Genomic DNA, 26315 nt, shown 5'->3' with positions numbered 1-26315 from the left:
TTCAGTCACCACAGTGATGGATAATGACAGGTGTTTCATTAAGATGAACATTTTATTATTATTTTTCTTTGTGACTGGTGTAAAGCTGTTCAGTTCCCCTTGAACTGACAAAAAGAACCACAGTTTGATGCATTTGGAAGGTGTTACAGACCTCGGGGCTGCAGAAGTCTATAAAGGTCCAACCTTAACATCCGCTCTGTTGTGTCACTCCAGACACAATGAATTTCTTTGCATCTGTGGCTTAGCTTCAACTTGCTTGTTGGTGTATTTTATTGTGCCTCCAAACACCAGGTTTTGAGTGTACGTTAGACTTTTTAACTGCTGGAATTGAACCAACAAAAGCAGTTTTAATGGCTTTTTTGTGCTTTGGTTTGATTTTTATAGGGATTCCTAACCAACCATAATGTTAGGCTGAGGCTTGTACGATAGTGGAACATGTACATTAAAAAAAAAAGATGAGTAAGGACTGTTGCATGCTGTCCAGTTGGGCTCATTGAAGCTAAATAAATTGGTGCTAAAGAAGCATTTCTACAATGGGGATTTTAATTTAGGATCTCCTCTAACTGACTGGTTGTGACATTATCCAATCCTGCTGTTTTCCAGTGGTCTGCCATTGAAACAACTAACTTAAGATGAGTACAGTCGAGATCAAGGCAGCAAGTAGTGTCTTGTTCTGGTATCGAGCCTTCTGAAAACATTGCAAATGTGTTCATGTAGAAAGCTGCAAGGGAAACAAACCATTTGGGATCCCAACCCAAAGTTTAAGACAAGGAACAGCATGTATTATTTCCCAGGATCAAGCTGTGTACATTTTGATGCATCCTGGCAATGTAAGGTGTGATATGGGATACCTAATGGCACTTTGAGGAACACTGCTGAGGACAGGTTTTTGACACAAAAAAAGGACATATTTTACAGATGATGTCTTATGTTTGTTTTTTTGGCATGCCACTGTCTTCAATGCAAATCCTCTGTCTCCATTACATTAGGGAAGCACTTATAACACATGCAGTTTGGTACTCCATAAAGTGGAATGGCACTACCAAAACAGTTTAATACTCAAAGATGGATTTTGAAAGAGTAACGCTTCTTTAAAATGAAAGCAAATCACGGTTAATTCACATGAAACGTGAACGAAAATGTGTTTTGACAGCTGTTCACAGAATGAAAAGTGTCATGTTGATGACAGTCAGTGGTGGAAATGGGGGGGGGGGCCTGTGGAACGCCGTTCTAGGAGTAAAAGTCCAGATGGAACTACGTTCTCTTTCAGTTTCAAAAATAGAGTCAATGTTGTTGTTTTGTTTTTTTAAATTAGATTAGGCAAACACAGCACACAAGCTTGTTTGATGCTCATGTTTTCCCAAAAAATGTGAATGATGGTCCAAAATGACGTCAAAATGTACAGTTATCGGTCAAATATTTAGATTTTTTTTTTGCTAGTAGAATCTGGCCATTTCCACCACTGATGATAGTTGTCTTGTTGTTCACTGTTTTTCTCATGAAATGTTTGTTGTTGAGGGTGTTTTCCAGCAAAATGCAGGGTATGCTGTTCTCTGATTGTGTGCTGTTCTAATGTTCTGGGTTGTTTTGTTTTTTTACCCATGATCCAATGGGTTGTAAAAGGGGAATGCTCTTGATTTAATCAGCATTTTGCGTGAATGACGTTCATTCTTCGTCATCCCCAAGGGATACTCAAATTTAAACGAGGCATTAGACTGAATGAATCAATTCTTACTCTTTAAGCTCCAGCACTGTGTTGTGTTGTCTCGCTAATCAGGGGACTGAATTATAGACCCAACCCTCGTCAACGAAACATTGATTTTGACTTGATATCCCAGATGTTATATGTGTCAAACATAGAAATGCAGAAACCACAAGAATTTGAATTGGGGATGCCCAATTCAGTTCAGAAACTTTCAATCCTTGTAAGAGTCCTATGTGACCAGTTTGCATCCCTCCTTCACAAGCCTCTAGTCCAGTTGGGGTTGCAACTTGGTTCGTGGAACCACATATGAAAATAATTTTCCTTGTCGTTGCTTGCCAGTCCAGAGCAGATTTCAGTTTAATCGTTTAATTGCAGAATGTATATAACATCAACAAATACTAACTAGACACATTGTGCGCTGTTCAACAGCAGAGTGCCAGAAAGTGAAGACACGCAGAGAATCTGTAGATACTTAAACCAGGGTAGTCAAAAAAGCTGTAAACCTTGTGTGCACTTTTGGGCATTTTTATTTTATTTTCCTTTTGTACATACTACTAGCATTTAAGATGTTTGGGTTGACATGTCTGGTTATAGTGCAATATATTTTGTATGCAAGCAGTTTCAATAAATAAAGGTTGATCTTCCTCCGTTAGCTCCGGCTGATCTCTGCATTTTATGATTTTCAGGGTTTTCCTGTCAGGCTAGCCTGGATGCCAGTTGAACTTAGCCCCGCCCACAACATTTGAAGTTGGGAAGTTCGGTCCGGACTTGATCCGTTGTGGAGCAACTATGCTCGAACCAGAGCTGTTCGGACCAATCAAATTGTCAGGGCGGGCTTTATACGATGATGGACAGATGATCAACAGTAACGTAATCAACCGCGTCACCAAAGAGCGCTTGGGTTGAATTTGTTTACAACAAAGATGGCTGCCGCTGGAGAATTAAGACGTGTATATTCCTCCATCGCGTCTGTTATAGAAGATATCGACAGCGAATTCATTTTAAAAGAGGAACAGAGAACCGCGATCACGTATGTAAACACATTGCTGCACCCGTCCGCACGACACGGAAACTGCCGCCTCTGCCTTTGCACTGTCGAAGCCTGCCTTTGACTTGCAGCTTCTGTGACTTCTGTGCTCTGATTGGTTGTAGGTCTATCCAGTTGAGTGCAGAGGCATTTTCTTTTCTGGTTCGGTTGAAACAGCCCCATAATCACCGCCCAATGGAGTATGACGACGTCAGGCTACTGTCAGGCCTCAATACACAGTAAAAGCTTCGAGGTGTGAAAGTGTAAATCTACTGAGGCTTCCGACAGGCAACTCCCTTCTCTTGCCCTGACCTAACTCACCCTTAAGCTGCCTTTAAATCCTACACACACCCAAGCAGAGAGCAGATACTGAGTGATTTGACCCAGCCTTATACTGTATCTACAGTACCTGCTTAGGCTTACTGGCTTGTTAGGCAACTTCATGTGAATGCCATGCCCCGCTCAGTTGTCCAACCACCATAACTGGTTCCACTACTCTTACCAACAGCCACTAGTTAGTATTTCTTTTAAAACCTTTTCCTGAATGATGTCCCTTGACCTGTTTTACCAAAGAAAAGAAACATGGTTTCAAGATGAATTTGTGTATAAGAGTGCAGGTAGGAACCCTCTCAAAAACTGGTGTTTGGTTCGAAAAGGGCCATCAACACCGAAAAAGCTCAACAGTGTTCCAGCATCCCAGAACCACGCCCCTCTTTACCTAACTCACATGCTCAACACAGCCATATGTAGCATGTTATGGGGTCAAATGTGAAAAAAAAAATGAAAGGATCCTTTTGGAATTTAGTGATTAATCTGCCTTTACCAGTCTAGCTAGTAGAGTCATGCTGGGCACGTAATGCAAATTGAGAATACTAGAGAACATTTTTCTTTACCTTTTTTCTTCTTTGGGTTTTTTCTAAAAATAGTAACTTACACTTAACAGTTTTGGTTGGTTCTTTCGGGGAATGATTGTAAAGATTTACAAAGAATATGTTTAACGGCATTTACTCTCTTTGGGACAGATTGGTGGGATTGCTGTGGACCAAGTACAGACGGAGATACACTGGTAAGTGGTTATGTTAATATTATTATTATTATGTTGAACCATGAATCCAGCTAACTTAAATAGCTCACGTTACTGTATTGTGTGAACAGTTAACCGTTGTGTTGTCTTCCTGTAGACCGTGAACTTGTTGTCCTTCCGGGTCAAAATTGCAAATGAACTTTTTTTGGCTCTTTTTCCAACGTTTTTTGACACTTTTTAAAACATTTTTGTCACTTTTTTCGACGCTTTTTTAAATACATGGTCAATAAACATAATTTAAATGACATAATACCTATTTTTTTGGGTTTCAAAAAACAGAAATTGTGGATTATTTTGACTGATAGTTAAGATCCGAGGATGTCGAATGTCACAGTTTATTTCAAAATGCTATAAAACTGAACAAAAAACACCCACAATTCAATGAAAGTAATCATTAATTTTACCTGCCAAGAATGTTACATGGCTTCCATACAATGTACATCCACGCATTCATGTTATTTTGGGGCAATTTGGTTCAAAGAAACCCATAATTCTGATATAAAAATGGATCAAATTTGACCCGAAGACAACACAAGGGTTAACTTCATTTAATATTGTATGTGGCCTTTTCTTTTACGAGGTGCAAATGTTGATGCCACCGTCGCTGGCTCTGCATAATAACTGTACTGTCGTTGAGCCACACTAGTACCTTCATGGTTGAATGCACTTATTGGAAGTCGCTTTGGATACAAATGTCAGCTAAATGTAATGTAAAATGTGATAAAATGCTAAATGAACTGCAGAGTTGGGTGATAATTCTGCGTGGGTTCTTCACTTAGAGCGACACCCTTCACATTACACAGTCAACTGATCTATTGCTACTATAAGAATCTTCATTAGTACAGCTTTAATGTGTTTTATCTGTATCATTTATTCTGTAACTGTGGTGGTTTTGAGAAAACAGAAAAAAAGAGATGAAAAGTGATGTCATAATTGTCTTGCTTCAAACATGGCCATTATAGCCAACGATACTGTACCTCAGTTGGACCTCAGGGGTCCTTAGCTTCTGTGGTTAATTCAAGGACGCACCTCTGCTCCGTTCATTACAACCTTGTGTGCTAAAGCGTTGGTGCCTTGAATGGTCCATTAGTGAAATGACCACAAGGATGCTCAGGATAAAAGAAGATGTTATTGAAGAGCCAAACTCTTCCTCCACTGCTTCCGAAATTGGACAAAAGAAAAACTCTTGAAATCATTTAAACGCTATTTGAGCAGGTACCATAATACGTGTTCTAAATGCTATGTGCAGTATTGCCTGTTCTTCATTCAGTCTCAATCCACTAAACATTCATTGACTGTAAAGGCATTTAAATGTAGTCATTGTTGATAATTAACTGCTGAACATAATCCTAATGTCTACACATCCAGGGCTTAGACATGTATTTTCTCATTTCCTTAATGAACTCTGGTAAAGTTTTCGTAATGATAATTAAAAAACCCACAATTAAATGCTGCATTTGCTAGGGTCAACATTTCTTACCGTAAAAAGGCTTCATATTGGACATTATAAAGGTACGGAGCCCCTAAAGGGGCATGGGTAAAAAAAAAATGTGTTCTTGTCCACACGAAAATCTTTTCTCGTGAGCATGAGATACTTTTGCGTGCTCACGAGAAAAGATTTTCGTGTGGACAAGAACACTTTTTTTTTTCTCATGCTCATGAGAAACCAATCTGAGTCTGAATGGCTGCCGAAGGGGAGGTATTCATCTTCCTGAAAACACATGATAGTGTTATCAACATAAGGTAACTGTCAACCGATTTCATGCTGTGAATGTGAAACATTACTTTTAGCCACATAACGTTAGCAGTACTTCATTAGCATCATTTTGCTAGCCTTAAATTGGTTTCTCGAAAAAAGAAAAGTACCTTGTGCGCACCAGAAAGTATCTTGTGTTCACAACAAATTCCCCGTGTCCCTTTAGGGCAGCGTCCAGCCCGCCCAAGCTTTCACTTCAGCCCGCAGAATAATAATGAATTTCAGAAAATGTGAAGAGGAAAAAATGCGTTCTGGTATGACAGTTCACATACGAGGAAAAACAGATGCGTAGCCTACTTATCAGTCCATTCTTCTCAGTTGTTTTACTCTTAATGTAAGCAAAACCGTGGGCATGTATTTCTCTATCAAGAGGAATGTTACACAACATCAGCCTGATATCTGTATTATGGGAGAGGTGATACATATTGTTGACCATTTTAAGTATCTGGGCATAATTACTGATTCTAACTTAAGTTAAAAAAACATATAAAAAATATATCTAATTATGTCAGAGCTAGTTTAGCTAATTTTAGACATATAAGACACCAGTTACCAATAGCCGCAGCTAAACTGTTTTTGCATTCAATGATCTCACATTTATCTTACTGTTCTACAAGCTGGTCCCAGGCAGGTGGGACTACGCTAAAACCCTTATTTACTCTTTACAAACAAGCTGTGAAAGTTCTTGACAAAAAAGCAAGAAACTACCATCACTGCACAATCATAAAAAAACACAACCTATTAACCTTTGACAGTTTTCTCTGTTTTGCAGACATGTGCCTGATGTATAAATTGACCCATGATCTTGCACCACCACCACTCAAGCAATGTGTGTCATTTTGCAGAGATAATATAAGGGTCTCCAGGGCTTCTGTAAAAGGTGACTGTCACACTCACTTTAGGAAGACTAAATTTGGTTAATCAGCTTTTTCATGTACTGTAGTAGAAAAGTGGAACTTAATCCCACTTCATATTAGAGATTGTGCAAGTCTCAGTAGTTTTAAAATGTCCTTAAAGACTAGGCTGAAGGCGAAGGTGATGTAATGCTTGTTATATGTTGTTTGTTGTTAAGTTTCTATCTGTTTTGATAGTATTGTCTGTATTGTCTATACTGTCTGTATTGTCCTTTCATCTCCCTTGTCCAGGGACCACAGATGTAAATTAGCTGTATAGCTAATTTTGGTACAGGGCCTGAACTGTGCATGGTCCCTGACAAATAAACTAATAATTGTCCTAGAGTCAAATTTTACCCATTTTCAAAAAGTTTCTATATCACAAATTTAGGTTTTCTTTCAACCAAATTTTCAAAAAACATAATGTGGATGGTTCCGTACAACCATTACTCTTCATGAGTAACATAAATGATCAGTTCACTACTTTCTTTGAATTTGGGTGTTTTATTTAATTTTATAGCATTTAAAAAAAAATTTAAAAAAATCATAAAAGAATGTTGAAAAAAGTTTTTAGTCCAAGTTTTTCTTGTTACTTTTTCCGATTTTTTTGTTGATTTTTTTCTGCGCCTTTTGACGTTTTTTTTTTTTTGTGTGTGTGTGTGTGTGTGGGGTTCTCCACGTTTTTGAAACTTTTTCCGAAATTTTTTGCTCCCGAGCAACTTTTTGTTTTTCCCAAATTCAAAAAAAGAAGTGAACTGATCATTTATTTTACTTGTGAAGAGTAACGGTTGTATGGAACCATCCACATTATTTTATTTTGAAAATTTGGTTGAAAGATATAGGTATAATGACGAGGTGACTTTGTCTGACTTGGTCTGAGGTAGATAGCTCAATAAATGTTTTCAAATCAGCCTTTTTTCCTTTCATTTCCTGAAAAAACAACATATGTTTTTGGACATACAAGGTTTTCACCCGACAGCGACACTATGTTTGTAATAAAACCCTATTTTACTTTATAAAGTTGCCTGAAAAAAAAGAAGAAAGATTTTTTAGAAAATAAGAGGGGGATCAAACATTTTCGGCTGGCTTCATGTTCCAAAGTTTGTTAGAAAAAGCTACACCTATCTTATTTGTTTTATTTTTGGGGGCTTTTCCACCTTTATTTGACAGGACAGCTAGGTGAGAAAGGGGAGAGAGAGGGGCAAGACATGCAGGAAATTGTCCCATTCAACCCTTTTTCCTTTTTAAAATAGTGTAATACTTATTTCATGTCACATGGGGGAGCTGTGGTACCATGTTGATCCAGTGCCTCCTTCACTTAACCAGACAGCCAGAAAGAGAAGAGCAGGAGAAAGCCTGGGTACATATTGAAAATTCATGACATGCACTTCTCAACTTCTGCAAGATACACAGCAAGTATAATGAGCTAAAAAGGCTGAGAACTTCCTATCACTTTGTATTTCTTTCGGGCTCTGTGTCTGTGTGAGACACTCTCGCTCTCTGTGTCATCATTAAAATAGAAATTAGCGGCACAGCTGTGGCTTTACAGAAGAAGAAAAAGTAAAGGAAAATCTCTAAACAAACACCTACTCTGGTCATAGTAAAGAGTTGGAAATGAATGTATGTGTGTAGCTCTTTACATTTATCTTAATGTCTCTCTATCTATTGCCATCTAATTCTCCATCAACTCATCCTACAATTGCTCTTTAAATTTCTTCCACATCTTTTCCTTTCCTCTCTCTCTCTCCCTCTCTGCCTGTCTGTCTCTCTCTCTCTCTCTCTCTCTCTCTCTCTCTCTCTCTCTCTCTCTCAGTCATTCTCTGTCTCTCAGTGTCTGACCTAGTTTTGGACAGCCTTTCTTACACACACACACACACACACACACACACACACGCACGCACACAAAATGAGTGTTCCCGTAGGTGCTTAAAATACTTGAAAATTGGTTGAATTTTGACGTGATGTTTTCAAGACCAGGAGACGTCTGGAATATTGATTTGCGAGGTTGAAATGGCTGGAATTGATCAAGGTCATGAAACAGTGTTTTATTCCCATCATGCACTATGGTTGACTCTCTTCCAGAATTCTCTTCTCTCTTCATCTGAGGCTGCTGTTTGTACTTGCGGAGTGTGATGCAGAGTAGTGCTGGCATTTTGCCCCAGACCAGACCAAAATACTCTCACACACACACACACACACACACACACACACACACACACACACGCACATGCATATATACACACACACACACACACACACACACACACACACAGTTGCATTATATCTTCAAAATATTACATCCGATTGATTTGGACTTCTCGTGTTCTCTCCTTGCTTCTCTGTAGGGAGGACTTTTTTTTAAAGGAGAGGACAGTGATGTCACAAAAGCATCACAGCTACAGCTAGAGCACACGCTGAGCGAGAAGTTCCAACCATCTGGTCAATCATTATTCATAGCGAGGCGTAAACAGTAAAACGTGCCGCTGGGCATGTGTCGCAGCGAGTGTATGAAAGAGAGTGAGGATGGTGCGCTGCTAAACTGTTATTAACACGGATACAGATACACAAGAGGGGGACAAGTACAGTTTGTCAGTGGAGTTTAAAGACTAAGGGCCCTATCTTGCACCTGGCGCAAGTGGCTAGTTTAAGACCAACGCAGTTGTCAGTTTATTTGATTAGGACAATGCACATTAATCAACATTTCTGTAAATGTGCCAGTGTTAGCCAGTCGGCTAATTTTCAACTATAGTCCTAGTATGCATGCCTTTATGGTGGGAAGAAACCGGAGCACCCGGAGGAAACCCACGCAAACACGGGGAGAACATGCAAACTCCACACACAGGCTTGGAAAGACCTGGATTCGATTCCAGAACCTTCTTGCTGTGAGGCAGAAGTGCTAACCACTGTGCCACCGTGCTGCCCAGTTTCCCATCCAGCGCCCGCGTCGTTTAAATAGCAAATGCACTTGCGCCCATCTTTGCGCCCATGGGCGTGCTGGTCTTACAGGGAGACCTTGTCCCTACCTACTCCTTCTGGGCGTATTGCTATCTTGAGGCAGCGGGAAGTGATCGTGCCATTGACCAACAGAAACCTGGTCTACAGTCAATAGCGCAGCATTTCATTGTTATTTTAACAGCAAATTAGTTAAATGCACCTAGGGTTATGCACAGCGCGCACACACTATGCTTGTTGCACACACACAGGGAAGCGCAGTAGCACACAAACATGTAAAAGATTACACATAAAAATATTACGGTGCAAATCCGCCATCATAATAGCAATGTGCCAAAGTAGTACAAACTCGCCTGGCTTTTAAAGGGAATGGGAGATGACAGTCTGATTGGTTTATTGCATGGTACACCCAAAACACACCTATGAATTAATGAAGACACTAAGTAAGATCCTTTTGAACCTTGCGCCCAGCACACGGACCCTTTTTTCCTCCGTCAAACTATCAAAAGTGAATTTGGACACGCCCTAAACGCACCTGTGCCATTCACTTCACGCCGTGCGCTTAGATCGTTAAAATAGGGCCATAAGGCTGGGTATCGCCAATGATTTCTAGAATCGATTCAATTCTGATTCACAAGGTCCAGATTCGCAGTGTTGTAGCACTCGAGGTCTCGGTCTGGTCTCGGAAACGACAGCATTTTTACTCGGCCTTGTCTCTGTCTCAGATAAAGAGGACTCTGGATTTTATTTCAAGACCGGTCTAGACCACAACGATCACTTTATTGCCTGTGCATTGTCTGATGTGGTTAGCCAATTTCACACATTTATACAAGGCTTATTGTTGGTTCAAAAACAACACAAAACGTTACTATATTGTTTAAGAAAAGAGAGAAAAGTGAAGTATTCAAAGTTGTTTGATATATTCTGTACGTATGGTTTCTAGGGGAAGACAAGGGTCACCCAGCAAACCTGATGCTTGTACAATACAACTGTATTGTGTTAGCTGGATGGTCAAACATGGAAAAGGAGTATTGAATATAGATAGTTAAGTTGATTTCATCCTCTTAAGCCGCTTTCCGACCAAGTAGTTACAGGAACGTAGTTATAGGAAAAGTCCACTTCTAAACAGATCTACTAACTACTCTCCCCCAAAACCGTTTTTTCCAATAGCATTCGCACTGGCCAAGTGGCCATAGGGACTGGTAGGAGGGGTAAGGGAGTGATGCATGCATGGCAACGGTCTTTATAGCCTTAAAATCAGAAAACAAATACACCAAAAAAGTATAAACTAAATACTAAATCTAATGTATATAGCATATTTGTCATAATTTAAACAAGTCTCCCGAAGAGAAACGGGTATCTCTCTCTACCCCGCCTCTGCCTGCTGCGCTGTGGACGTGTGTGTGTGTGTGTGTGTGTGTGAGACGGCCGGCCAGCTGTAGGACACGCTTGTGGAGTTTATAGAGTGGAGTGCGGCGCGACAGAAGCGTTGCACTGTCAAATGGATCTGTACCGTAACTCCAAAAAGACAGTTAACCACAGGTTCCCGTTAATCTTATGATGGACATGTATTTAAACAAACGAACCGTCAACGGCAAAATAAAAGCCTCTTATTTACGAGACCGGTCTGAGAGACCTCCAGCTTACAGCGGGGTCTCTGAGCATGACTGGCCGAGCGACGAGCTACCGGCCGGGGTAGGCGCCTGCTGGCTGTCGCTTCACTTCATGGAGTTTCTCAACTCCGAAAACTTTGAAGCAAATTGTCAATTCGGCATTAGTTTGCGCAAGACTGCCTATATTCAAAATCTAAACAGTTAATTTCTCACCTAAAACATTGTCAGAAGTGAAATTAGTGATGAATAAGATGGCGAAAATTTTTAAAATTGTCCCGTTGTTGGTCTGTCTGTACCGGAAACCCGACCCTCGTTGACCTAGGTTCCTATGCTGAAAAGGGAACAGCAAAAAGACCCTGCCCTGAAGTAGGAGCTGAAAGAGTTACAGGAACTGCGACCAGAGGGACTTAAAAATCCCCAAATTGGTCCAGTCGGAACACTGGAAAAAAAGGGTTCTAGGAATTTTATGTTCTAGGAACTGCAAAAATCCCTCCGGTCGGAAAGCGGCTATTGTGTTTATATTTGTTTGCTCATAGAAAACCAAGGGAAATTCCTACACATTAATTTCACCTCTGCAATTCCTTTTGATTATTTCATCAAGGCATTTCTTATGATAAAAGAGATAAAGAAGAAGAATCTTATTTGTTTTCTGTGGGTGTTTTTTCTATGGGAATGTGGATCTTTTAGAACTATTTGAGGAGTGCCTATGGTTAGCATTTTCCATATTTTATGGTGGCATGCAGTGTGGGACTCACACTGACAGGGTCTTGCTCTGCCTTGGTCTTAGTTGCTAGTTTTGGGGCGGCTGTGGCTCAGGTAGTAGAGCGGTCGCCTACCAATCGGAAGGTTGGTGGTTCAATCCCTGGCCCTGTAGTCCCATGTCAAAGTGTCCCTGGGCAAGACACTGAACCCTGAATTGCTCCCGATGCGGCGCCTTCGGAGTGTAAATGTGTGTGAATGTTTATCTGATGAGCAGGTGGCTCATCCTTGTATGGTAGCCTCGGCCACAGTGTATGAAGTGTGTGAATGGTTCCTGTACTATGTTAAAGAGCTTTGAGCAGTCATTGCAACTAGAAAAGCGCTATATAAATACAGTCCATTTACGTTTAGTCTTGACTTGCTTTTAACCCCTCAAAGTCTTGGTCTTGACTCGGTCTCGATACACTCTGGTCTTGGTGATGCCTCGGTCTCGGTTTAGTGGTCTTGACTACAACACTGCCGATTCAATTACATTTTTGGTTCGATATCCATTAGATTAGGGACATATCAGTTACAATACCAGTTTTGCTTGGATATAAAAGAGATTTTCAGAGACTGTAAATTGCAATAAGCAACCCTCAAATGTTTTTTTTATAATGCACCAGGTTAATGTTTACATTAAGAATTGACCCCCTTACTTAACAAGACCAACATTATATTAACATAAATAACATGTTAAAAAGATCTATTTCTGGATTTTTATTAACCGGTATCAGATCACACAAACAAATTTTAATTGGAGAATCGATTATTTTAACCTGGCCCTATCAAAGATCACCTGGACTAAGAACTGTGCGGTGCAGGCAACATTTGTCAGTACTCGCTTCCTGCTTTGATGCCTTTCTGCATAAGCTTACTGCACTGAAGTTTGCACTAGTGCCACCACATATCAGGACCATTAGAAGATAGAGAAGATACAGAGGAGTAGCTGTTTGGACATCCAGTCCTATATTTAGGCCAGGTGCAGCATAGCCCAGTCAGTGACGGGAAAAGCAGAGAGTGACCACAAAGTGGATTATAGCTCCTGAACTTTATTGGAGTGTACAGGAAGCCTTTGAACACTGCCCGACAGGAGCGAGGCTGCTAACACTACAAAAATTGCAGTATCATTCTTTTGTGAGAGTGGTGATTCTTCACTAAAATGACAAAACATGGCTGAGAGCAAGGTGTGTATATATAGGTAAAAACACTCATTACATTATGCTGGTCAACCAATTAAATAACAACAGCAAAAACTATACCTTTTCAAATGAAAGCATGCAAGATACATTGTCAAAAATCTAATAATTGGAAAAACACTGTATTATACAAAATCATAAAACATACACATAGAAAATATTTGAAGATATTTAAAAATATATAAATTAAAAGAAACTATGGTTTATTGGGTTCTATTTGGGGGAAACCTGTTCTTACAGTTTTTGTAACATATTCTCAAGTACAAAGTAATTGCTGAGCGTCCATTGTAAACGTCCACCGCAGTTTACAGACCCAGTTGCTGCATTCCGAGATCTGAGCAATTACTTTGGTGAGTACACTGTTGTCATAACAGATAGAACCAATGGCCTGAATATAAAACCGAGTTGTATTGAACCCTAGTTTCCTTTAAAATAGAGGTACGCATTTGAGTAACAACATTGCACAAGATTCAGTGGACTAGAAAACAATTAGCCTGGTTGACACCAGACCCTTCTCAGTTGTAACTGAGAATGGGTTTGGGGAAGGTTCATTCACAGCCCATTTCCAAAGGGGCGTCACCATCGGACGCCGCTCAAATGCCTCTGGCAACACTGAAGAAGAATTGGTTGGATAGTCCTTCAACCAATCAGAGCGATAAAGGAGATGACGTATGCAGAGCGACGGAAAAACATCTCAACCAGCGAGCATGTCTATGCTCATCGTCATCGTGTAAAGCCTGCCTCAATGGTTGTGATTGGTGCCTCGATTTGGAAAAATTGGAAGTGGGCTTGAATGGGCTCTTGGCCAGACTGACTCGCAGAGCAAATTTCCCAGGCTAGAAAACAATGGTACAGGGAGGGAAATGCAATCTCACAATACTGAACGGTATTTCAACAAATCTAAACAGCCATAATCCAGTAAAAAATAACAATAATAATAATTTAGGTCCAGGACTTTCATGTTTGCCATTCACCTAATGGAGACTCCACTTTCTCCTTCTTTCTTCACATTCAAGTCCTATGCGTACGGGAAAATGCCCATAAGCTGGCCCTATTTTCCTGAGAATGGCTCGTTTTTCTGTACTGCAGACTTACTTTGTGATTTAAACTGATTTGATAGACATATTTTTGCCAACTTTTTTCTTTTTATGCAGAATGCCAAGGTTAACATCACTCACATTATACATGTGGATTTTTGAAAGGCTGATTCTAGTCTTTTCAGACAAAATATATTTAACTTGTTAAATTAAAATCCTCTTAGGGTCAAGTGGAATGTACACAGACAAGATGAACATGGTTTTATTAATCACACAGTGCATACATGTTCCCTTAGCCTCATTGCATTTAAAACAAAGGTCAGGTATATTACTGTCGTATTTATTCAATTTAACAGGAGTCAAATTGAATAAATACTGAGCGTCCATTGTAAACGTCCACCGCAGTTTACAGCCCCAGTTGCTGCATTCCGAGATCTGAGCAATTACTTTGGTGAGTACACTGTTGTCATAACAGATAGAACCAATGGCCTGAATATAAAACCAAGTTGTATTGAACCATAGTTTCCTTTAAAATAGAGGTACGCATTTATTCAATTTAACAGGAGTTAAATTGAATAAATACTGATGCAGAGTTATGTCTGCATCAGCTAATTTTATTGGAGTAGCAAAAGAAGACGTTTTAATACGAAGTGGACAGTTGGCGACAACGGCAAGGTTCGTGAGTGGCTAATTTACGACAGCAGTGCAAAACAGATGTACTGCAGTGACTGTTGTGTTTATGGCTAGTGGATGTTAAATTCCACCTGTCACAGTGGCTGGTGGCCAAAAAGTTAACTTGAGGCCCTGAAAAATATAATTAAGGTTTTAGTATTTTAATCACCAGAGAGGGCCTTGAAACAATGTTTAGACTATGAGGTAGGGAGATGAAATGTACATTAAAAAGATAACAACAGATAAATGAATAGATAAAATGAGGAAACAAAAACATTGAAAATATCGCAGACTTTTTGTGGTGGCCAGTCAACAGTCCTTTGGTGGGGTTGGGCCTTAGTTATTCTATAATCCTGGTTACAGCCCTGCATGGTAGTCTTTCATTGCCAAATCTATCTCCACAGTGCTGTGGAGTAAGGTCTGGCTTTGTCTATATCCACGTCATTCCACTTCCGGGATTGCTCCGTTGCAGACGGAAATTCCACTGGATTTCACTCATTTAGGCCTGATATCCTTTACGTTGGGCTTTATGAGGACTATGGTTAACTGCTCCTCACTAGACTATCTGTCCAATCTGAGTTTTCTGTTGCACGACTAAAATAACCTTTGAACGTACACATGTTCCACCAAAACAAGTTCCTTCCCGAGGTTATTTTGCAGAGGGGCCATTGCTCCGTACAGCGCATAGCGCCGCCCAAGACAATTATGATTGGTTTAAAGAAATGCCAATAAACCAGAGCACATTATTCTCCCATCCCAGAATGTCCTCTGCAGCGCTGTGGAGGAAGGTCTGGCTCTACCACACACACATAAATTCTGGGATAAGAGAAAGAAACGCTCTGGGTTGTTTGCATATCTTTAAACAAATCACAATTGTCTTGTGCGGCGCTAAGCTCCGGATGCAGCGACAGTGGCTCTGCAAAATAGTGTCAGGAAGGAACTTGTTTTGGTGGAACATTTGCACCCCGCGAAAGAAAACGCCTCATACATACAATTTTAAATGAAGTTAGTTAGTTAATAGTTCACACAATACAGTAACGTGAGCTATGTAAATTAGCTGGATACATGGATAAATGTAATTTGCTCTTACTAGTGTATCGCTGTGTGTACTTCGTCCACAGCAATCCTACCAATCGGTCCCAAAACGTTCCAGTTATAGAGGAAATGCCGTAAACATATCCTTTGTAAATCTTTACAATCATTCCCCAAAAGAACCAAGCAGACCTGCCTTGTTGCGCAATCCAAATTTTCTTCAAAACTTGCTATTTTCAGCGTGTAGCTCACTAGCTCAAAGTTTGTTGTTGTTTCCCGAAGCGAACAGACTTTGAGAAGCAACACACAGAGAGCAGAAGGTGAGGGATGTCGGGCAACTATCCTGGAAATGGACTTCCGTTGATCCAGGCTAGCCTGCATGCATGGTGGCCCTACACCTACATTATACACACCCTGTGACTGAACAAAAAAATCCTCATAGCTCAGTGAGCAAGTGCACCTACATACTTATTTGAAATATGAAAAGATGCAAAAAAGAAAAAAGAAATTCTACAGATACAGAGAAAATTGCGGGAGTCTCAAGTTTCTGACTCAAACATATAGTGCATCAGAGAGGTGATATCTAATAAAGTGACATTTCAGAAGTGTGTATTTGGTTTCCTGCAAGATAAGAATGACTCTGTAACACCAAGCACAATTAGTACACTTTTTTCCAGCTGTGCTCTTTAACATAAGGTGCCCCTTATATTTTAGTTTGTGTGTGTGTGTGTGTGTGTGTGTGTGTGTGGGGGGGTATAAATAGCTCTACTTGTTATGAAGGAAAATGTTTGCAGTGAATATCTCAGTGCAACTTGTCTTCTTCAGCCTTCTCCAGTGTGTGTGTGTGTGTGTGTGTGCGTGCGTGCGTGCGTGCGTGCGCGCCCTCTCTCTCTCTCTCTCTCTCTCTCTCTCTCTCCCCCCCCCCTCCCTCCACCTCTGCCTGCCTGCCTGTCAGCTTGCCTCGACCACGTAGCAGCTTCCTGGCAGCGGCAGCGGCTTGTGTCTACTCTCCCTCCTCTCTGACACACACTCAGTCACTCACACTCACACAGTCAGTATCAGTAGCCGATGTAGAACCACGTAGCACCAGCTTTGGATTTTAACCACCAACACCACCAGCCGAAACGGCAATGGATCTCTTTGAATTCGACTTTTTCAGAGACTGGGAGCTGGAACAACCATGGTAAGTCCTGCGCACACTGCTTTATTCTCTTCTGTGTTTTTAATCATCATTATTATGTGTGTATTTAATGTGAAAGCTTTTAAAGAGGGATGACCGGACATGGCATCCCCGCTTTTTGGGGTAAAAAAAAATCATGGGTTAAAATGGTTAAATTGCGACGTGGTTGGAGACGGAGAAGCAGCCAAAGTGAGTCCCGGAGAAATCGTGCAAACCTTTCTTTGTCACCGTAAAGCTGCCGTTGTTGCTTGAGACGAACCGGGGGGCTCAGCATGCACACGTAGCGCGCGCGCACACACACACACACACACACACACACACACACACACACACACACACACACACACACACGCCGGCTTTTACTACCTCATTGTGACAATTAAGGAATGTTTGATTTGAACGTGAACCCGCACCGGGTTTTAGTGACAGAGCGGGGACATGGTGAGCAGCAGCGATGTAGGGAGACATCAGAAAAATGTGGATAAATGTTAAAGGTAACACACAAAGCCTAAGTTTGACAGTTTGATACTACAGAGTTTATTTCATTCTAGTCCTAAAAATGAGCTCTGCTCAGAAAATGTGCCGGTTCAGGTGAGTTTACCTGGCAAACTGCACAGATCTGGTGGTGGTGATTGCTGTGGGTTTTTGGGGATACATAGGCCTACTGTAGAGTCATGGACACATGATGAAGGAGTGAAGTTGGATTGTGATTATTCTGAGATGTCAGTGGAACTTTAATGCTGCATGTGTGTTGATTGTGCATCTCTGCAGTATGCATTAAGCTGTACAATTGCTTCCTTAGCCTACAGTGTGTTGAATGTTTCCATTAAATATATGATAAGCTTTGTGCTACTGGGCTCTGTAGCACTCTTACACGCTGCTGTGATTTGCTGGCTGATATAGAGTTAGTAGAGTGACTTCTTTGTCGATCCGAAATGATTAGTTGGTAAATCGATTAGTTGATTGTTAAATTAATCAGCAACTATTTTGATAATCCATAAAATGTATATTTATTAAGAAAAAAACAGCAAACATTCTCTGGTTCCAGCTTCGTTGATGAATCGCAGCTTCTCTGTTTATATCGCAGGGAATTGAATACCTTGTCAGTTGGACAAAGCATTACATCTGAAGACGGCACCTGGGGCTCTTGTAACTTGTGATGGCCATTTTCCACTTTTCTGACATCTTATAGACTAAATGGGATTTTTTTCCCATAATCAAGCAGCCCTATGCAAATTTATTCGATCGGTGTACATATCGGCCACTATATTTGAGGTAATTAGAAAAAACGTCTCACCTTTACATAGTTTGTCCACCAGAGAGCACTGACAGGTGGATCTTTACACTGTTAAATATTCTGCTAAGTACATATCTTGGAAAAAAAAAAAAAAAAACATTAACATAACCACAAAGTCAGTATGGGTCAGGCTAAAATCTGTAATAAAAAGATTTGGTAGTTGCAGCCATGATCCATGCTGTGCAGTATTACATTGCCTTACATTACAACATGGAATAGAATTCTCTTCCTCTGCATTATTTGGAATTTATTACAACATTGATTTGTAAAAGGAATCAGACATAAAAAGTAATAAAGGGGCTTTTTGAAAATTCAGAACAGCTTGTCAGCCTGGACCCTGGTTGAACTGGCCAGCTCTCAGTTTAGGCTAGAGTGTGGACTGCAATTACATAGAGCTTTTATCCAAAGCGCCCATTTTCAGCCAACCCTGAAATTAGTGGACGACCCCTTGTACCTGCTGATCCACAGCCACCTTCACTGTATGTATGATTGTGATAGAAAGAGATGGAGAGTATATCCATGTTCAGGAAATTCCTTCTGGATGAATAAAAATGAGAAAAGCCTGTTTCACACAGGGCTAAAATAGTAGGGAGGATTGTAAAAGGTATATTATATACCGTGTAACAGTCAGCCTCTCCACTTCAGCTAGGTATTGTTGTGGGAGCACAATAACTTGGCAACTGTGTTGCTGTTTTGAATCCAGTGGGGAGAATGTGAGCGAGGAAAGTGACACGCAGTGCTGTCCCTCAGCAGCCACCATAGAAGGGCCCTGGAGCAAGGTACTTAACCCCCCGCTGCTGGAGTGGAGCCGCTCAAGGCTCAACAGCAAGCTCAGGCTGTCTACACATGTAACCCCCCCCCCCACCACCACCACCACTCCATCAAGCCGCTGCTGTCAGTTGGTCCTGATGGGAAATTAGGCTCGCACAGAAAAAAAACCTGCTTCATTACAGAAAATAAAACACAACCACGTGCCAGAAACAGCTGATTATGAAAAATAATAAGCAGAGCTGCTGATGTGTTGATCAACTGAAAGGTGAAACCTGATGTGATCTTCACCTGTAGATGAGGGAGTGAATGAAAACCAGAAGACGCTCCTTGACATATGATTGCATGTTCATCCATCCATCTTCGTCCGCTTATCCGGTATCGGGTCGCGGGGGTAGCAGCTCCAGCAGGGGACCCCAAACTTCCCTGTTCATGTTCATGCTCTGGCATAATAAAGCAAAGCGAGGTCTGGACCTTGTAGTCAATATTTCCTTTAGAGGTAGATAAATGAAGCCAAAACATCTTGATCGCCCCTTGGTGGCTGGCTATATTAGCAGACAGGACATGGGCCAAAGTAAACAAGATTGTTTCTGTCATTTTAGGTAGTTCTGATCACGCTGATGTTTGTTCAAGTGTCAATTTTTCTGTTTAGTTTGGATTTTATTAGTTATTCAATGCTATAAAAAAGGGGAGAAACGCCGTGATTGACAGCTGTGATTGACTCAATTAGTCGGGCGAGTGTATGGGTGGGACTTTGATACCGCGGCTCCACCGCCTGATCACTACTGCGCAGACTCTGGCTCCAAAATTACAAGATGACAAGATTTTGGCTTCACTTTTGTACAGTGGGAGGAAGTGAAGACGCATTGTCCATCATACTTTTTTTTTTTTTTACAGTCTACTGTATGGATTGGATAATATGTTGATATATACTTTATATCAGATTTTCCAATACTGTTCATGACATGGTAGCTATCTCTTTAATATCTCTGGGTATATTAGACCAGTTCCCAACCTAAGAGTCACGACCGCTCCAAGGGGTCACAACATAAATCTGAGGGGTCACAGCGGAGTTTCACGCAGCAGTTGGCCAGGTATGCAGAGGTGGGAAAGTTGGCATGGCTTTAACTTCTTACTCAAGTTCTCTTTTTATTTACGTTCTTCCCTCAACTACCTCTGTCATGTTTCATATGTGCAAACAAGTGCCACACCATAAAAGCTTTTAAGGTCTGAAGGTGTGCACTGTTAACCCCATTTGTACGACCCATTGTGTTGAGACTACAAAGATGTTAAGAAGTGGAATGCAGCCAGAGAAGGATATGACAGCAGCGTCTTAGACCGTGGCTATTCTGAAAGGGTATGAGCACCTTTGCTTTTAAACATAGTTGACTCGTACGATTCACTTAATTTCAAGCATAGCTGAACCCTTAAACTAGCCACAAATAATACAATAAATTCAACTTTTCCTTCATGGTCCAGGCCAAAGAAAAAAACACTATGACATGTATTTGGTTGGGAATGCAGTCAGCGCTGCACACGATGTTGCTGCTCCTAACCAGTGTCTTTTACCAGCAGCTCTGGAAAGCTACTTTGATGTAGCTGACATCTCAGCACTAATAAATGTTAAAATGTCCAAGATAAGAAGGAGGAGAACACCTCCACTGGGGGAAGAAAAAGAGAATGGATAGAGAGATATTCAAATAGACCTATTATTCTCAAATTTTACAACGGATGTTGTAGGCTTAAAGCTGAGCCACTCCTTTCAATAGAAACCATGAAAATCAGTCAGATTGGAGTTACAAATCTGTCACTCGCCATTGATGTGCGGCTCCTGTTTGACGGTGGATTTTCCCTTTTTAAGGGAAAAAAACAAGAGTGAAAAAACAATCTTGGAGCTCCCAACGCCTTTGTTAAATCTGAACGAATCCAACACTGTAGGTCTCCTCCTCCTCCTCCTGAAGAAATACCCTTTCATCTCTTCTCCTCTTTGTTACTCTTTCTCCCTCCTCCTCCTTCCCATCTCACTCCTTGTTTTGTTCTCTCACTCAGAGATCTGAAGGCTTTGTGTAATTGTAATAGGACTTGCATTGAATGTTGCGTACTCCTCGCTGTAATTACCCATCATGTAGCCGGCTAATCATGGCAGTGGAATCTGGGGGAGATCGCTTTGACTGTTAATTGACACTGATGGTGATTGGTTGAACCGTTTAAGTAGTTAATTAGGGAATTGATTACACATATCGTCAGCATAGAATTATAAGATTCCAGCTGCGTGCTTCCGAGCTTAAAAAGTTCACATCTGTGGGAAGACACTTTAAGTATTACTAATTATTATTATTGTTATCATGACTGAGTCTCATTGGATCTTTGAATTGTTTGAATGTTTTTTTCTTTTCATGCTGCTTTATTAAAGCTTTAGTGCAGACATTTTTGATATGAATGAACGTCACAACGTTACATTCAAGCCATTGCCAAATGAGTTGCTACAAAGCGAATGAAGACTATCCACAAAACTCTCTCTGTATTTCTCAGTTTAGCAGTGCGTGGTGCAAGATCATGGAAGGCTTGTTTCATGTGGACGCGCCAACAGTTTTGTTGTCATTACTTAGAATTCCTCATGGGGGTGGCAGAAACTATAGCTTTAAATTGTAAAAAACTGGATTCAACAGTTTGCAGTTGCAGTCACGCTGTTTCCAGACTAGAGCCCGACCGATAAAGGATTTTTAAGGCCGATATCGATACAAATATTTGGTGATTTAAAAATCTGATATTCCGATATACTGTATCGGCCGATATATATTTAAAAAAAAATCCATAAATGCGGAACAAAACATAAACAGATTTCCCTAACATTAGTTATTTGTAGTTATTTATGAGTCCTCACTAAAATAATATGATAATGCAGTTTAAAAATAAACTTTTTTGTTTTATTGTCAGAACAGAGGAACATCAACATATATTAAAGTTCTGATAAATAAAATGTATAAAAATACAAACTTAAGATATGAAACTTAAAGGGTTAAACACGAGTGTTGCCAACAGGGACATTGTAGATCGCCCTCTGGTGGACAAACTATGCAACGCCAACACTCATAACATGGTTGAAGGGTGTTTAGTCCGTTTTTATTTTATTTTTTAAATATTAATTTATCTGCCATTATAAATGCCGATACCGATAATATCGGCCCGCCGATATATCGATCGGGCTCTACTCCAGACCCTAAAAAATGGAGTCTGAGGACAAACTCACAATTGGAGAAGATGGGGTCTGCAGAAAAAAATGTGGTGACTGAGTCAATTTACAGTCAATGCATTCAATGTTCAGTCTCACAGTCCAATATTCAATCTGCCTTTCAATCCTCCCAAGCTCTCAATCAGCTCAGTTACACGTGTGAGCTCAATACGCAAAAAATTATTCATCACACAGAAATTTCCATCCTCGTTGTGTGATGGGCTTCGGCTTGCCAAACTAGCTCCACTTGATGATACTTCACACCAGCAGCATCATCCCACACCTGCGTCTCATCCCAAACTGCCAAGAATTCACAAACGAATGCTCAAAAACGAACAACAGATAACGCTGAAGGACGCTTTCTATCTGGAAGAATTTTTTTTATCCCATGCTGGCCGGCAATTATCCCTCAGGGCTGTAAAATGGGAGCTCAGTCAGCAGGTGTGGACCAGAGTGAAGAAGCTGGGAAAACCAGTGAGATCACCTGGAGTCCATCTGGGAGGAAGCAGTTGCTGTTCGTGGTTCTGAAGCTTTTCCGAGAATAATGTATACTTTTAGCTTTATAGTTGTACTGTATTTATAATTCCACAAAAACAAAACACAAAGGTAAACACATCAATAACTACAAATACATTCAAATATTCACAACAGAAACAAATCTTGCCAGTTGTTTTTCAGGTAGCTAAGACTTATAAAACTAACTTTCTATCATATTTTCTGAAACTGACTCTATGTTCTAGTAGAACTACATGAAGCAGGTAATTTAAAAAAAAAAATCTGGCTCCTGTGGCACCACCTACAGCTTGTAGTGTGATTTGCAAAAATCCACAGCTCCCTGTTCAGATGCACCAATCAGAGCCAGGGGGGGTGTCTAACTGCGTGTCAGTCACTGCTCATGCACACACATTCTTTCTCCCTTGTGGGGGGAGGGGCTTAGGAGACCGTTTTGGGCTTTAGCAGAAGGGGTAGGGACTGAGAAGTTGTCGATGTTCAAATTTTTTGGCTAAGTCCTGGGTCTTCACAATCCTCCCTAAAACACCTTAAACAATGAATCGTTAAGTGAAAAATTCTGAATTGTGAAAAATACTCCCCAGAGCCCTCGATGACATCTTCAGATTGCATGTATTGTCCACCCAAAAGACAAGCATTTTTCAGATATATGCAATTCCTCATTTTTACATTTTTTGCCTGACAGATTACTGGAATTATGAATGGATTATTAAAATGATTGGAGATTCATATTCTAGATTATTATTATTTATTTATTTAGTTTTTTTGGGGGGGGGGGCTTTTCCGCCTTTAATTTGACAGGACAGCTTAGGTGAGAGAGGGGAGAGAGAAGGGGAAGACATGCAGGAAATCGTCACAGGTCGGATTCGAACCCTGGACCTCTGCGTCGAGGCATAAACCTCTCAGTATATGTGCGCCTGCTCTACCCACTGAACGAACCCGGCCAACATATTCTAGATTGACTAATCAATTAGCTCTGTTTTGGCTTCCTCCAACTCCTGAAATAATATGATCTGCTCTTTAGCTGCTAAATGCTCCACTATGTTCACCAACTAGTAGCTTCCTTTGTCTGTGGGTTTGGGGCAGAGCAGGTAGTGTACAGTAGGGTTTTTAGAGCTTTTTTAGATGAAAACGGCTGCCTGCTGCCGTTGGAAACGATGCTGATGAGAGCGTTGAGACTGAACCGAAAAAGTAAAGTTGTGGGCAGTAAAACAAAGAGCTGTATAGAGCTGAAGTAAACTGCAGAGTTGGATGATTATTCTATGTGGCTTAATCACTACAATTGACCCTTTTCACATTACACACAGACATTTAATCTATTTATACAACATATTGATTAGAGCAGCTTTAAAAAAGTGTTTCCAGATTTGTAAAAAGTCGCCAGTTTCATGTGGGTTTGATGTATTCCAGAAGAATTTATTCAATTCTGGGCCAAAGAGTAATTGTGAGGACTTGTCAGTGATTCACTGCAGACTGAGACTGAATTTTCCCTGCAAAGCTGCAAAGGGTGTAATATTATACAGATGTGTCTTTCCAGCTGTTTACACATTTTAACAAGAACATAATAATGAAACAGAATCTCCAAATCAACTTGAAATGTTTTCTCAGTTTATTTCAGGATTTAGATGCAGTATCACTGCAACATGACACAAGGCTGTAAACAATGGGTTCAAGTACACATCTGTGAAAAATTAGAATTAAAAAAGCATCTACCATATCAGAAGAGGAGATGTGAAGGATGTGAACAATTCTCAACGGAATTGCTCTGTACAATTACATACATTCATACATTTGTGCATTCTTCTTCAACGTCATCATCACTTACTGCTGACAGTTGCCTTTCCCTTTTTACTATCCTGAGAAAATATTTCTATAGAAACAATAGATGTAGAATAACAGTACTGAAAACAGTACTCTCAGCCATCAAAGTAGTGGAGGAGATAATAAAATGCCTGAATTTCAAGAATCTTAAGAAGTCATAATTAAGGAGATGGAGCCTTTGAGCATCCACTTATATTATCACATCACACACTTCTGCTTTTAAGTCATTTCTGATAATGAAGGTACACACATTGGTTGTTGCCGAACTGGGCTAAAACAGAGGTCAACAGTTAAAACTTTATTATCAAGTAAATCTAGACCTCTATCTATGGCTGAGAGTTGGAGTGTAGACATTTTAAGGTTGGCACTTGCTCCATATAAAGAGCTAAGCTATCTGTTCAGTTTCTTAAGTGTCTTATAAGAAAATAAAAAATCAATCATCTGGATGGGATATAAAATCCTCAGCAGAACATTTATCTTTATCAGTGAAATTCTGCCCAACCGTGATGTAAGGAGAGTCCGGCCCCCCTCCTCCCACCTTCACTTCACATGTAAGCAGTTGGCCTGCATGAGAACATATTTTGTGACACTGGAAAAAGAGGAGGGGAAAGGAAATATTGGCATGCCTCAAATATGAGAAGAAATGTGTGATTATACACAGAATTCTATTAAACTTTTTTATCGAAGGCATTACTATGCTCATCTGGTCCAGGGTCTTTACTCTTCTGTATGTTTTGTATGGCTTAATGAATAGTAATGAAAACTTTTAAAATTGACTTCTATTTCTTGGAAGATCTAATCCAGCAAAGATGGGCTCTCTTAACTCAGATAATAATAATAATAATAATAATAATAATAATAATAATAATAATACATTTTATTTATATAGCGGTTTTCATGGTACTCAAAAACCTTTTACAGTAAAACCAGCACATATAGCACATTAAAAACAGATAAGCAATAACACCAACACATAAAACAAGCATATTAAAAGCAATTAAAAACAATAAAACCATGCATCATTCTTTTATTGCAGAAGAAAATAAATGTGTAGAAAGGGGACTGAAAATATCACTAATATCTTAGAAGTTTCAACATCCTGAACTAATTAAACTCGCTAAACACTAAATGATTTGTTCATTTTATAATTATACATTTTAATTATATTGTTATCTTAAAATAAATTTAGTCAGACATTCTATCACCGTATTCATAGACAAAGTGCTTTGATTTGCTTGAACATTTCTTCAACAGATGTACAATAACCTTGTGTAATGTTGAATTGCAAGTTATATTTGGGACAATTAAGCAATTTAAAGGGCAACTCTTGGCTGTAAAACTACGTGGCATACATTATAATACATACTGTGTGACACCAACACAACAAATTATAGTCAGGCAGTCATGCCATCTGTCTATTCCAGGGGAGATTTGAATTCTGCGACTTCTTTTAGGATGTCGAAGGTCTTTTAGGCTTCATCAGCCATAATTTGCATCTCAGCAGGATCCAGTAATGCATATGTTCTGAAATAAGCCACGTTCCCAGAGCATCAACTTCACCTTTTTATATGTTACATGTCCCATGTTGGAGAAATAATGAAATATAATAAACACTGGCCAAAGGCACAGGTGTGCTTTATCTGCTCCAGTTTAATGTAAGCTAACTTAGTCTGCAGGTGGAGGAACTCTGGTAACCAACTCTGAAAGAACTTTATTGTGCCACGCATCCCCTTTGCCCCCTCAGGAATCCCATAATGTGGATATTGTATGATTGTATTTTTTTTAAGTTTCAGAAAGCA

At 40.1% G+C, this 26315-nt stretch overlaps 1 protein-coding gene and 1 long non-coding RNA gene across 3 annotated transcripts in view; both read left to right on the top strand.

Annotated features, from left to right (window-relative positions):
* The first annotated feature begins 16663 nt into the window (after nt 1–16663).
* The window catches only part of aff2 (AF4/FMR2 family, member 2), a 237628-nt gene continuing 227976 nt past the window's right edge, over nt 16664–26315 (top strand). For both annotated transcript variants that reach the window (XM_036005808.1, XM_031280093.2), the window contains exon 1: nt 16664–16891. In XM_036005808.1, coding sequence (XP_035861701.1) covers nt 16839–16891 — 53 coding nt within the window. In that variant the 5' untranslated portion in view covers nt 16664–16838. The remainder of the gene's footprint in view (nt 16892–26315) is intronic.
* Nucleotides 21592–22949, top strand: LOC116036545. Its single transcript, XR_004101641.1, has 2 exons — nt 21592–21634; nt 22864–22949. It is a non-coding gene; the product is annotated as an uncharacterized LOC116036545 (long non-coding RNA).

Source organism: Sander lucioperca, chromosome 1 (genome assembly GCF_008315115.2).
Source record: "Sander lucioperca isolate FBNREF2018 chromosome 1, SLUC_FBN_1.2, whole genome shotgun sequence".
NCBI lineage: Eukaryota > Metazoa > Chordata > Actinopteri > Perciformes > Percidae > Sander > Sander lucioperca.
Note: the sequence above shows the minus strand (reverse complement) of the source record. Positions and strands in the feature narration are given on the sequence as shown.